This window comes from Xenopus laevis, chromosome 3S, assembly GCF_017654675.1.
Source record: "Xenopus laevis strain J_2021 chromosome 3S, Xenopus_laevis_v10.1, whole genome shotgun sequence".
Taxonomy (NCBI): Eukaryota; Metazoa; Chordata; class Amphibia; order Anura; family Pipidae; genus Xenopus; species Xenopus laevis.
This window is the reverse complement of record NC_054376.1, coordinates 108987368-109001032: the sequence shown is the minus strand read 5'-3', so window position 1 is coordinate 109001032 and position 13665 is coordinate 108987368. Positions and strand designations below refer to the sequence as shown.

Here is a 13665-nt window from a genome sequence, read left to right as displayed (position 1 = left end):
AGTATTTGTTTATGAAATCTGTAAACAATCTGTAAACTCAACTGAAAAAGGTGTTTGGAAGGTGAACAAACCCTTTAAATACATTACAAAAATTTTAGCCAAAATATGTAAGCTCATGTGCCATGTCAAGGTTCCTCATTTATTGTGATTTCTGCACTGCCTACTATGTACTGGAACAATATACAGTTGTTGTTTGCTGTCTCGCTCCACTGTTATATTTTCCACCTTTTTGCCCCCTTCCTCTAATCCCACTTTCTTCCTCAAACTCCACTTTTTTTGTCAACTTTTATTTCAGCAAATTTTCTCTTTTTCTTTTGCTTGTTGTCTGTAACATCACTGTGCAAACTCCACATTTTACTCTTACATTTGTCATGTGTTTTAAGCAATCTCCATGTATCTATTCATTCTCCTTTGCCGATTTCTTCTGCTCACCCCCCCCACCCAGCTCTTTTTCCTTCATCCCTACTCAATTCTTGATTATCGTTATATTATCAGAACCACGCTGAAATATTGATGCGCGTGATGATGTCACACAGTGTGTCTTGGAAAGGCTCAAACTACCTTTTGTCTACCTACCGAAAATTACTCTCCGTGTTCAAGTGAAGTTACAAAATGTTGGATGGTGATTCCTGTTCAGTTTAGTTCGTCTCTATAAGTGAAACGAATGTTGCTGTGAACTATATTAGTCTTGTCTATGTTCCTCTTGGTCTCTGCGGCTTCCTAGGTTCCTCTCCGCTGATGCGATTTGAGTGTTTTATGCACGTGTATCGGCCATTTTCTATGTACCACTTGCCATATTTTTCACTTCGCTTTTGTGTTTAGGAAGTGAAAAAGAAGTATGATAAGGAAACGGAAAAATACTGTGGTATGCTTGAGAAGCACATGAGCCTGTCATCCAAGAAGAAAGAAGTTCTCCTGCATGAGGTAAGGGTATTGCCCAAGGGTCTCTTCTCTCATTTGTTTGTAACATCCCTAAGGAGGTTATTTATCAAACTCCGATCAAATCCGCTCTGGGTTTTTACGCTTATTTATTATTACATTTTCCCGAAAATTTGCTTTGCAGGAAAAATCAGTTTTTCACGTTTTTTTCATCCGATTTTCACGCTTTTTACTCCTAAAACTTCGGGGTATTGCACGAAACCTAGTGCACATCAAAAAATCATTGACTTATATGCAACCTCAACAGGTCTGAGATGCCGGATTTTCTGATTTAGACTTTTCCATCCTCTGGGTTTAATAAATTCCGAAAAATTCATGATTTTTTAATAGTCTGATTTTTATAAAAAAAAAATCACATATGTTTTGTGATTTTTGCATTCTAAGTTTAGTAAATAACCCCCTAAATGTTCAGACATTCCCAGCAATTCAGGATTCTGGACCCTGAGGCACGTCTATGTGGCACTTGGTGCAAAATGTGTTACACGGGTGTACAGAATATTTTTGTAATTTTGATCTCTAAACATTAAGCCTACTAAAAAAATGTAAAAATGAATTAAACCCAGCAGGATTTTTTTTGCCTCCAATAAGGATTAATTATATCTTCGTTGGGATCAAGTACAAGGTACTGTTTTATTATTACAGAGAAAAAAAATTGTAATTGATTAAAATGGAGTGTATGGGAGATGCTTTCTGGATAAGTGGGTTTTCCAATAACAGATCCAATACCTGTATATGCATTATAACTCGTCAATAGTGTGTCATTTTTTTGTTTGAATGAAGTGTACTGTTTTTACGGTCTGATTTTTCTCTGATTAAACTACTACTAAGCATTTTAGAATAGAATATGGGGATACTGATCTTATATTTTAAATAATAAAATGACCTGTTGCCTCAGTCCCTTGGCTAAAGCCAAAAAGTTGGCTAAAAACGTCTTAAGGCCCCCATACACGGGCAGATAAAAGCTGCTGATAGACCGAGTCGGCAGCTTATTGGCCTGTGTGTGGAACCATCCGACGGGCTTCCCCGATCGATATCTGGCTGAAAGTCGGCCAGATCACAATTGGGAAGGTTAGAAAATCGCTGCCACATCTGTGTGTCTTTGCATTATTATCGGAACAGCCGATATCGCCCACTTCAATGTGGGCATATCAGGTCGCCAAACGAGTGGATCTGTTTGTCTATAGCCTATGATTAAGTGTTTGGAACACGAAACGCGTCAGGCTTTTTTGACACAATAAACTTTTTCACTTTTGGAACATCTGCCTGGTGGAAGTTTTTGCCCTTGAGTGCCTGCTTCTATTCGAGATTTCGGTTTATCCGCCCCTTGTGCTGAGGGCCCAGGGCCACTTCCTTGATGTGGTGAGTAACCGTTGTACTACTAAGAGACCCTACTATATAGAGGATCTGTACGTCTATGGCCACCTTAAGAAGGTCATAACCAGAATCACTGTAATGCAATTTTTAATCCAGTCTTCCAGAAGAATATCTGTGCCTCCTAATTCTGTTGTAAAGTAGAATATAAACCTTGGCACAAAGAGAGCTGTTAATGGGAACAGGTGAAATGGCTGAAATGAAACTCCCCCTGCATTATATACAGTCATTATACACAGGTAGCATATCCTATTCAGTATGCAGATTGTGTGAGGCCATTATTTCTGGGTTTGTGCACTACTACAAGAACATTATGTAGATGCAGAAATCATAATGGAACTGGAAATTTAACAGATTTGCTTGTAGTTTCCTGTGACTTATCTTCAAAAATGGTATCCTTGCATTTCCCTTTTGCTTTAACCTCTTGACCTGTTTAATAAGCCATGGAAAAATGCAATTTAAAAAAAGAACCAAAAAAAGTTACAAGCAGTATATATTTTATTCCAGCCATATATACTCTGGCACTGGTTATATTAGGCTCCCACTCCTACTCAACATGGGGGGAGATAACTGCTCTGTATAGCCTGTTGTTTTCCTATAGGAACACTCACCCCCACCCTTATTTTTCTTAAAAACATGACATGATATTATACAGAGATAAAGGGGCAGATTTCTCAAGGGTCGAATTTCGAATTTAAAAAATTCGAAATTTGAATAAAAAAAGACCAACTGAAACTACAATGTTTTTTTGCATGTGAATAGTTTATATTCTCTCAAATTCGTACGAATCAAAGTAATAGCACATTCGATCGAATCTGAATCAAAGTTTTTCCCAAAAACATTTTTGATTTCTCAAAGTTCTAGGAGGTCCCCCATAGGCTAAAACAACAATTCAGCAGGTTTTAGGGCTCTTACAGACTAGCGTTTTTAGCTGTGCTCCCCTGCATTCCGGTTTCATGCGTTCAGCACAGGAGTAGACGCACTGAATTCTCTTCAATGGGGCTGTACTCACACAGACGCATGTTAGCGCCGAACGCAGGTTGGGACGCAGCATGTTGCATTTTTCCTGCGTTCGTCGCTTACATGCGTCTGTGTGAGTACAGCCCCATTGAAAAGAATTCAGTGCGTCTACTCCTGCGCTCCTCTGCGTGAAACATGAAACCAGAACGCTGGGGAGCGCAGCTAAAAATGCTCGTCTGTAAGAGCCTTAAGATGGCGAATGGTCAAAGTCGAATTTTTTAAGACACAGTACATGATAAGTTTCGATATTCAAATTTTTTTTCAAATTTGAATAGAATTTGGACTATTCCCTAGTCGAAGGCCACAAAAATTAGCTTGAAATTCTAATTTTTTTAATTCGAATTTTCGCTTTGACCATTGATAATAGTGTGAACTATACTATATGGGGTTTATTACCTGCGTGTAGCTTTATAAAGAGCACTAGTTTGGCATAGTCCATAGTTCACATTGATCAGTAACTTCTGCAGGGTCCCAATGTTGGGGTTATTAAGTAAAAAAAAAATATATATATATATAAAAAATAATGGCTACATTACAAACAAATGTCCATTACAAAATGCATTTTTGCTGACTTTGGCTCCATCTAGTGGATTAGGGATGCCAGTGCCATTTTATTAATGCTTCATTCATAATATATTATATTTTCACTGGTCTGCAGATACTTTCCCATTGTAGTTTAGTGAGACCACAATTGTCCACCTTTATTGTAAATTATACACAGAAAGATTTGCATATGTTTCTGAGTAGCTCAGACACACAAACCAAATACAGGTATGGGATCAATTATCCAGAAAGTTCCAAATTACAGAAAGACTGTCTCCCATACACTCAATTTTATTCAAATAATCCAAATAGTTAAAAATTCTTTTTTTTCCTTTTTCATAATAAAACAGTAGCTTGTACTTGATCCCAACTAAGATATAATTAATCCTTATTGAAAGCAGAAACAGCCTAATGGGTTTATTTAATGTTTACATGATTTTCTAGTAGACGGTATGAAGATCCAAATTACAGAAAGATCCATTATCTGGAAAAGCCCAGGTACCGAGCATTCTGTAGGTTCCGTACCTGTACACACTGACATACAATAAGTCGTCTTGTGTTTGGTGCAGAAGAATCATCCAAAATCTCCCAGTGTGCCATAGTCCTTAAATTACTGGTTATCATTATATTATGTATTTTATTTTCATATGATGTTATAAACATTTGTGCACTGAGCTATTCTGGTTTGCACAAATGTTTGTTCATGGGAATAAAAGCAGCTATTAAAATATTCCTCTGCTTTATAAAACTGCTCAGAGAAGTGTATGGGAATCCTGTATATATACACAGACTAACCTACTTCTCTGTAAGTCATTCCCTTTGATGGCAGCACTGTTGGCAGGTTGATGGCTTCCACCCAGGGCCGCCATCAGGGGGGGACACAAGGGACAAGTGGCCCGGGCATGAAGGGGGGCCCGGCAGTGCTGCACTTTTCAAAGAGCCAGCCCCCCTTGCGAGCGCCGAAGATCTGCGGCCATTTTTGTTTCCGAACAGGCGAAAATGCGGAAGTGCTGAAAAGACCCGAAGTCACGAAAACAGCTGAAGTCCCGAAGCGGCGAAAAGACCCAAAGTCACAAAAGGAGGCGAAGTTGAAGTCCTGAAGCCATGAGTTCAATTCTAATGAACACCAATTTGTGTGTGTGTTTTTTTTTATCCCTTAGCCACCAATGTATTATTTTAATATTCTATAGGCCCCTGCCACCAACGTGTTTTTTAAAAAATATTTTTTTTAACTTGTAACTTGGTGCCTGGCACCAATGTTTTTTTTCTTTTTGGGGGCCCCAATTTTTTTTTTAACTTGTAAGGGGGCCCTGTGCCAATTTTTTTTTTAAAACTTATAAGGGGGTCCTGACCATCAATAGCTTTTTAAAACAAACGTGTGTGTGTGTGGGGGGGGTTACATTTTTAGCACTGATGTCTCGTCTTTTAGCTGTGATGTCGAGTGGGCGTGGCTTGGTCCCAGGGTGGGCGGGGCCCAGGGTGCCCCGAAAAAGTTGTACGGGGCCCCTGTGATTTCTAATGGTGGCCCTGCTTCCACCTCATCATAGTCTGCAGCTATCAGCAGAATTTTGCTCATAAAGTTGTAATTCAGCTGCAGAAGAGTCCCAGGCTGGCTCTACTTGAATAAAAGAATGAAACACGACAATTTTACTTTTCCCAGAATTTGACTTTGGGACTCCAAGGGAAGTTTGCAGCACAGGCCCAATTACACTGCAGTAGATCTAATCCCCCATGAAGTTATTGGCATGTTGATTGCATTCCCATTGCCTCATATGTATTTCATCGCACACAAGTGTTCTTTGTCTGCCTGGGAATTCCTTCCATGACTAGCGATGGCCAAGAGGACTCAGGATTTTAGTGCACATCTGGCTGGGCTTGCAGGTCAGCAAAGGGAAAGTGTCTCCTAGCTTCAGAGCTCCTCTGGGACAAATTAAAAAAAAAAAAAGCATATGCTCAAGTTAACAAGAAGTAAAAGAGTGCTAATCTTATGTGCCAGCATGGCACCCTGACAGCACAGCTTTTAGCTATAACACAGAATCATAATGGTCACTCCTAGACTGTTTATCTCTAGTTCTATCTTTACAGTTGCTTGTCTAGCAACAAACTATCTGATTTGGAGTCCAATTCGGCCATTCACGTTCAGGACCAAATCAGCCTGGATTACGTCTATGATGGGATTTTACACTGGGGCCTACAGAGGCCTGTTGGACAAGGAATTTATCAACGCACCCATGAGCTTCTCGTTGGACATGATTTTTAAACTTATCAGATGGATACTTGGCTGACTTTTTGTCTGACTTTTAGACAAATCTTGATCTCAGAGACCCATCAGCAGGCCCCATACACGGGACAATCAGCAGTCGACTCAGTCTGGAGGTGAAAGAGTCAGCTGCTTTATGATTCACCTTTGGCTTCTACAAGGTCAGACTGATCAGGATTTATAAAAGGGTTTTTTGAAGATTTCTTGAATTGGGGGGGGGGGCAAAACCTGCAACAGGCCAAATGAATACACGTAGTCTAAGGATGAGATCCTTTGTTAGAAAGTCCATTATAGCAGAGAAGAATCCCCTACCATTACACAGAATCACCAACTGTCAGGTTTAGTAATTGGCATGTAAAAAAGAAAGGTAGCTCAGCAGTATGGCACCTTTATCTTTTCATTAAAGAAACCAACTAATTGTTTTCAGATAGATCACCAGAAATAACGACTTTTCCCAATTACTTTCTGTTTTCTGTGTGTCACCGTTTTTCTAATATTGAAGTGTAAAGTGTCATTTTTCACCTTCTAAAGCAGCTCTGCACCTGAATTACTGAGCTGCCGGACTCAAACACCAGAGACAGGAGCATTCAACTTTAAACTTAGATTTTGGGAAAACAGTTTATTTCTGGGGAACATTCTGATAACAACCCCTTTAATGAGCCCCACTGATGTCCCCACCATGTTGTGTGTTTGTAGTTAATTTAAGTGCTGCAACACACAGCAGGTATCCCTTTTAGTATCGGCTTGGGAGAGTTTAGCTCACAGTCCTCTATAGAACCTGGTTCAGTTGCTTCCTTATGGGGGAGGAAAGACAACAATTAGATACGTTAGAAACCCATCAGTTGCGGATTCAACAAAAGTTTAATCTGTATAGTAACACAAATCTGGGAGACATTTGCGTTTTGAGTTCTGACAGCCTGGCAGGTGATGGGATGTGATACAAGACGAATATACAGATATATATATATATATATATATATATATATATATTATACACAAAAGCCATGAATATCTTGTAAACTATATCCTTATAAACGGTGAGTTCTGATGTCATCAGTTATAAACGGTGAGTTCTGATGTCATTTCTGTCGGCCTCGTGTTTTTATATGGTCATGAATCTGCTCGGTAACTTATAATATCCTTATATTTTACAAGAGGGGGTACTTTATTCGCTATATATACATATATAGACAAAATATATATATATATATATATATATATATATATATATATATATATATATATATATATATATATATATATATATATATATATATATCTCTATATCTCTTGTATTTGTCTATATGTATTTTGTGGTCACAGCCTCATTGCACCCCCACCTAATGGTTTTAAAATTTAGTGGTGAGCACAACTTTCCCAGACACATGCATGATTAAACCATGACAGAATTCTCACCGTATTATTTTTTTCCCCTAATAAACACTCGTTGGACGCAGAATAGACTGAGTGATAGAGTCCTGCGCGGAACCAATTTCTAAGACCCGGACCCGACCCAAACCCGCAGCCCGTGATCCGAACCGCAACCCGCATATTTACCCACTTTCATCTGCTACCCGACCCAGACCCGCAACTGCCTTATCCGCAACCCGCCGACCACCATCAAACAGGAAGTGATATTGCTGCAAACCGGAAGTGATGTCATCAAAAGTGGGAGGGGACAAACAAGTTTTGTAAAACTTTAAAAGGAGTAAAATATAGACAATATTACATAGGATAAGACATTTAGATGAGACCTGCGACCCCCCGGATAACCCGCGGGTACCCGACCCGCTGCAGGACTCTACTAAATGAGGTTGTCCATCTAACTATTACTATATGTATAGGGGAGAAGTCTAGGTCCACTATCCTTTGTGTCCCCTGATTCAGACTAGAAAAGCAGCAGAAGCCGGTAATTGAACCAAGTAGTAGAATCAAAGGAAATCCTGTATAACCTCTTGTCTTTGTTCTGTCAAAGTCGATTGAGAGAATCTATGCAGGGAGAAGAGACAAGGGAACAGACGCTTCAATGGATTGTGTCGAGTCATTACTTGGCTCAATGTACTGGGCTGAGAGAGAGGAGTTTAATAAAATTACACTGGTGAATGAAAAATCTCTGCGGCCTTAAGACTGCGGCCCCTCCAGATTTATGGCTTTTTAACTCAAACATGACTTTCCAAGGGCATCCGAGCTCTTTGTGTCCTCTGTGATTATATCTGTCATTTTAAATCATCATGTTTCATTTAAAGGCCCAATGACCTTAAAGTTGAAAATCCTCCATAGGTTTTTATTCACAACATTCTGCATGTTTAGGAATGCTGATTCATTTCTGTATATATTCCTGCAATATATTCCTGTTTGTTTTTTTACTTTTGTTAGTACACAAAGGAGTAAATCCTTGCTAATATATATATATATATATCCCGTTATCCAGAAAGCTCAGAATTACAGAAAGGCCGTCTCCCATACACTCCATTATAATCAAATAATCCAATTTTTTTTAAATGATTTTTTTTATTAATAATAATAAAACAGTAGCTTGTACTTGATCCAAACTAAGATATATTTAATCCTTATTGGAAGCAGAATGAACCTATTGGGTTTATTTAATGTTTACTTGATTTTCTAGTAGTCTTAAGGTGTGAAGATCCAAATTACGGAAAGACCCGTTATCCGGAAAGCCCCAGGTCCCGAGCATTCTGGATAGTAGGTCCCATACCTGTATATATATTTTATATAATGTATATCTTTATGCCAGGTATTGTGTGCTGACACCTAGTGGGCAAATAACAGTGTGCAGGGACAGTTTGTATGTGCTTTCACAGCTGGAAGGAGTTTAACATTATTGCAAAAGATATACAGATAGTATATAGTTACACTGTTTATGAGGTTGGCAAAAGTTTATCAAGTCCAACTGTTCCAAACAAGCCTCAAAAAACCTCCAAATGAACCTCAGTGCACATATTTATACATCCTATACAGACCTATCTATTCACTCACATATATATTAACTAGAGGTAACGGGGACGGTTATTTGGAAATCCCTTAGCCAGAAAGCTCCAAATTACTGAAAGGACATCTCCCATAGACTCTATTTTAATCAAATAATACATTTTTTTAAAAAAAAATGTTTTCCATTTGCTCTGTAATAATAAAACAACTTGAATCTGATTGTTTGGCAAAACAAACCTATTGGTTTTATTTAATGTTTAAATAATTTCTTAGTAGACTAAGGCATGGAAATCCAAATTATGGAAGCACCCCTTATCTGGAAAACCCCAGGTCCCAAGCATTCTGGATAATAGGTCCCATACCTGTGTGTGTGTGTGTGTGTGTGTGTGTGTGTGTGTGTGTGTGTGTATATATATATATATATATATATATATATATATATATATATATATATATATATATATATATATATATACACACCAATACCTATGCTAAACTAACTGTTTAAATCTCCATAGCCTTGAATATTATGCTTGTTACTAAATATCTCAACAGCTGCATATTTATGGAGACAGTGGCATAACTAGATATCACTGGGCCCCATAGTAAATTATTCTTCAGACCCCCAAAATGTCTAGAGGCTGACCTGTTTTAGCAGTATTTATTGAAATTGTATATGAATTAATGTCTCATGGGGCCCCAATATTTCCTGGGCCCCCCTGTAGCCACAGGGTCTGCTTTTTCTGTAGTAACGCCCCTGCATGGAGAATAAGAAAGACCCAACTTATCCCACTGCTTTTATTTCACTTTCCTTCTTTAATGAACCAATGCCATGAGGACTTCAATATCTTCTTATTAGATTCCACCGCTAAAATATTGTTTAAAGGTCACCTATATGGATTCCTACTCCCATGTCTCGCAGTTGGAATCCTTTATCAGGATTCTCTCAAAAGATTGCACTTTTGCCTTTGGATCAGCTCTGTAGTTCAGCAATGCTACGCCATTAACACATAAGTGAATAACGTTTGGGGTGTGCTTTCAATAGATGGATAATTAGCATTAAATATATAATTGTACTGTCACATGTTTGCATATATGCAGACTTTATAGTATGATGACTTGGGCTATTGTGTTTACAGCACATTCCTTACCTGTCTATTTGCATTTATACATATACATGAGAGCTGCCATACTGGGAACCTTGTTAACGGCATCATTCTCCATTGCCAGTGAAACTAGAAGTATCTTTAGTGGCCGTTTGTAGAAGGTGGCTTGGTGGTTCTGGTCTTACATTGAGATTTGTAGAATGGCATTTATAATGCAAGCATAAAATCCTACAAACTTGATTGCTAAACATGTGAAAGATGAATGTATACATTAAATACATTATACCCTACTTATATATTTTAAGCAAATCGAAACATTACACTGGCTACGTCTTTATAAAAAGCAAGGTATTCATAGAACTTCAGATCAATGCATTTTTGCCTCGCACCATAAAACGCACAGGCTGGAATTTGTTTCAATTTCCTGCGTCAGAAAACAATTGCATCAACAGGAAGTCGGCAGATCCGTTTCACAAGGAGGGAATTTTGGTTCAGGGCTGGGCATGAAAAATTCAGCAGAATGGGCTCATAAAAGAATGTTCTGAGAAACACTATCAGCACATTTCTCTAGGAAATGTTATTTCTAGCAAACTCTTAGGAGACAGAATGGAAATATTAGGATTGCAGCTTTAAAAATAAGAGCTAGTGATATGAAAGGCTTGTATCAAATAAAGCTTGGATGATCTTCAGAGATGCATTAAACCCTTCCTATGGAATAAGCCTTTAAGCATAGCTATATGTCTTGTTTCCAACCCTTGTGATTCCATTATCCTCCCCTATAAATCCAACACAGACACATAATGACACTGTAGCCTGATATCCCAAAAGCTCTTATATATATATATATAAGTACCACTGTTTTTGTGGTCTGATTTCATAAAGGACGCTATCAGCAAGGAAACTTGTATGTCCTCTCATTGTCTGCGTGGGTTTCCTCCCACACTCCTATAAATGCACAGTCCTGATCATTTTTATTATAATTTGAGTAAATGTGATAGAAACTTTAGGTTGTAGGCTGCACTGGGGCAGGGACTGATTTAAATTATATATGTTCTCCACGGGTTTCCTCCCACATTCCTATAAACACACAGCCCTTATAATATTGACTATAATGTGTGTGAATGTGATGGGAACCTTAGATTGTAAGCTCCACTGGGACACAGACGGATGTGAATGATGTATAAAATGCGTAAAACTTTGCAGAATATGTCTGTGCTATATAAATTATGTGTAATAATAGTAACTGATGAAAACTAGGATAATATTAAGCCATAATGATGTAAAAACAATCCTATTGGGTTTTGTTGTAATATTTAAAAAAAATAATTTTAGCAGCTTTATGGCAGAAGGACCCGTTATCTGGAAAAGCCCATTCTGGATTTTGGAAACTGGGCCCTTTGTCATGCTGAGCAAATAAATGGTACTCCCCCATCTAAATCCTGCCGTGTACTTCTTTGTAAATCACACATGTATTTTATTCCTCTCCATTGCAGTGATTGACCTTAATAAAGCTTTGCCTTGCATGTCATTTCAGGCAGACGTCCAGCTGGACCAGATAAGGCAGAATTTTTATGAGGTGTCCCTGGAATACGTCTTAAAAGTTCATGAGGTCCAAGAGAGGAAAATGTTTGAGTTTGTTGAACCAGTAAGTTATTTTTCCCACACTTTCTGCATTCTGCCCCCATTCTTGGAGCTGCTAGGGAGAGTCCATTAAAGCTGGATAGGTATTTATAACCCAACATAAAGTATTTTTTTGAATGCAGGAATGTGAAATGTACATGCGCACCTGTTTATATTTGTGTATCCAGGGCAACATTTTTTTCCATTCTCAACTTCTATTTAAATATGTATGTAGATGGCAATTAAATTGATTTTTTTGCCATTGCTGGGCTACATTCAGCTGACCATGTTGAGTCTTTAAGAGCAGCTAAGGATGGTTATTGGTTGGAGAACAATAGTTTATTATAAGGAGTAACAAGGCAAAAACACCCGTAGAAGATAAAGAATCCCTTCAGGAACACAATTATACAGACAGTTTATTTTATATTTCCACTAATCAAATACAAAGGAAAAATAAAAATGATTGGCTTCTGTTGTGGCTTCTGATTCATTCCAAATTGTAATCAGGAGGTGAAACATAGGTCTGAAAATGCACCACTCTGATGCCGAATGTGTAATAGAGTATTTTGTAGTCCTTGCAAACTTTAGGGCAAAATGATTGGGCCCAAGGCTGAGGCAGCACCGCTCCATGCAGTAAAACAGTAAAACAGAAGAGTCATATGGAAACGTGTTGCAGTGAAGAGGAAGGTCTCGAGCTTCATGATGTCCTGTACATTATTTTGTAGGGATGTACCAAATCCAGGATTCGGTTCAGGATTCGGCCAGGATTCCGCCTTTTTCTGCAGGATTCAGGTTCGCCAGAATCCTTCTGCCTGGCCGAAACTAATCCTAATCCTAATTTGCATATGCAAATAAGTGGTGGGGAGGGAAATTACGTGATTTTTCGCCACAAAACAAGGAAGTACATTTTGTTCCCCTTTCCACCCCTAATGCAAATTAGGGTTCGGATTCGATTCGGTATTCGGCCGAATCTATCACAAAGGATTCGGGGGTTCTGCCGAATCCAAAATAGTGGATTCGGTGCATCCCTATTATTTTGTCTTTTTGTCCTTTATTTTCCCTCATATACATGAAATATTCATAACCTGGCCTATTTCTTAAAAAAAAAAATAACAGAGAAATGACGATCTAATGAAACATTAATAAATATAATAGTCAGAAAAACCTAAAAGAGTTGTTCTACAGTTGACATGATCCAGTGCTGCTGTTCCTTCACATGTGATCAGTGTATTTTACCCCTTTTTTTCCCATTCTACCTCCAAAATAATATAATCTCTCTGACCATATCACATGTAAAAAATGGAACTTTATTAATTTGACAAATGATTCTTTTTATAAATGCAATACAGTCTCCATACACATACTAAACTGGCCTATTTTAGCTTTTCTTTTAAAGGAGAACTTAAGCCTAACTAAAGAAGTAGAGTAGAAATGTTGTACATTATGTTTTTGGCTTTTGTACCAGCCCAAGGCAACCACAGCCCTTTAGCAGGGAAGATCTGAGCCTCCAAAGATGCCCCAGTAGCTCCACATCTTCTTTCCTGTTGATTCACTGCACATGCTCTGTGCTGCTGTCACTTACTGAGCTTGGGGACAGGCACACAATTTACGCAATATTTAGAATATAAATGTGACAATATAAAATTATATTAGAAAACAATTCAGAGTATTGGTAGAAACCAGCAAAATTAGCAACCGAATTGAATAATCAGCCCTGTAGCTCAGCCTTTATGACAAGAAAACCTAATTTTCTGCTTGATGATTTGCGACGACCCCTAAGTTTAGCTTCTCAATTATTACTACTATAGAGACTTTGAACCTTAAGGCTGCTTCAATAAGTTCAATAAATAAAATATG

At 38.2% G+C, this 13665-nt stretch overlaps 1 protein-coding gene across 3 annotated transcripts in view; it reads left to right on the top strand.

Annotated features, from left to right (window-relative positions):
* arhgap26.S (Rho GTPase activating protein 26 S homeolog) overlaps positions 1 to 13665 on the top strand; it is a 318698-nt gene that overhangs the window by 76506 nt on the left and 228527 nt on the right. For all 3 annotated transcript variants that reach the window (XM_018256176.2, XM_018256175.2, XM_041588729.1), the window contains exons 5-6: positions 823 to 924; positions 11723 to 11833. In XM_018256176.2, coding sequence (XP_018111665.1) covers positions 823 to 924; positions 11723 to 11833 — 213 coding nt within the window. The remainder of the gene's footprint in view (positions 1 to 822; positions 925 to 11722; positions 11834 to 13665) is intronic.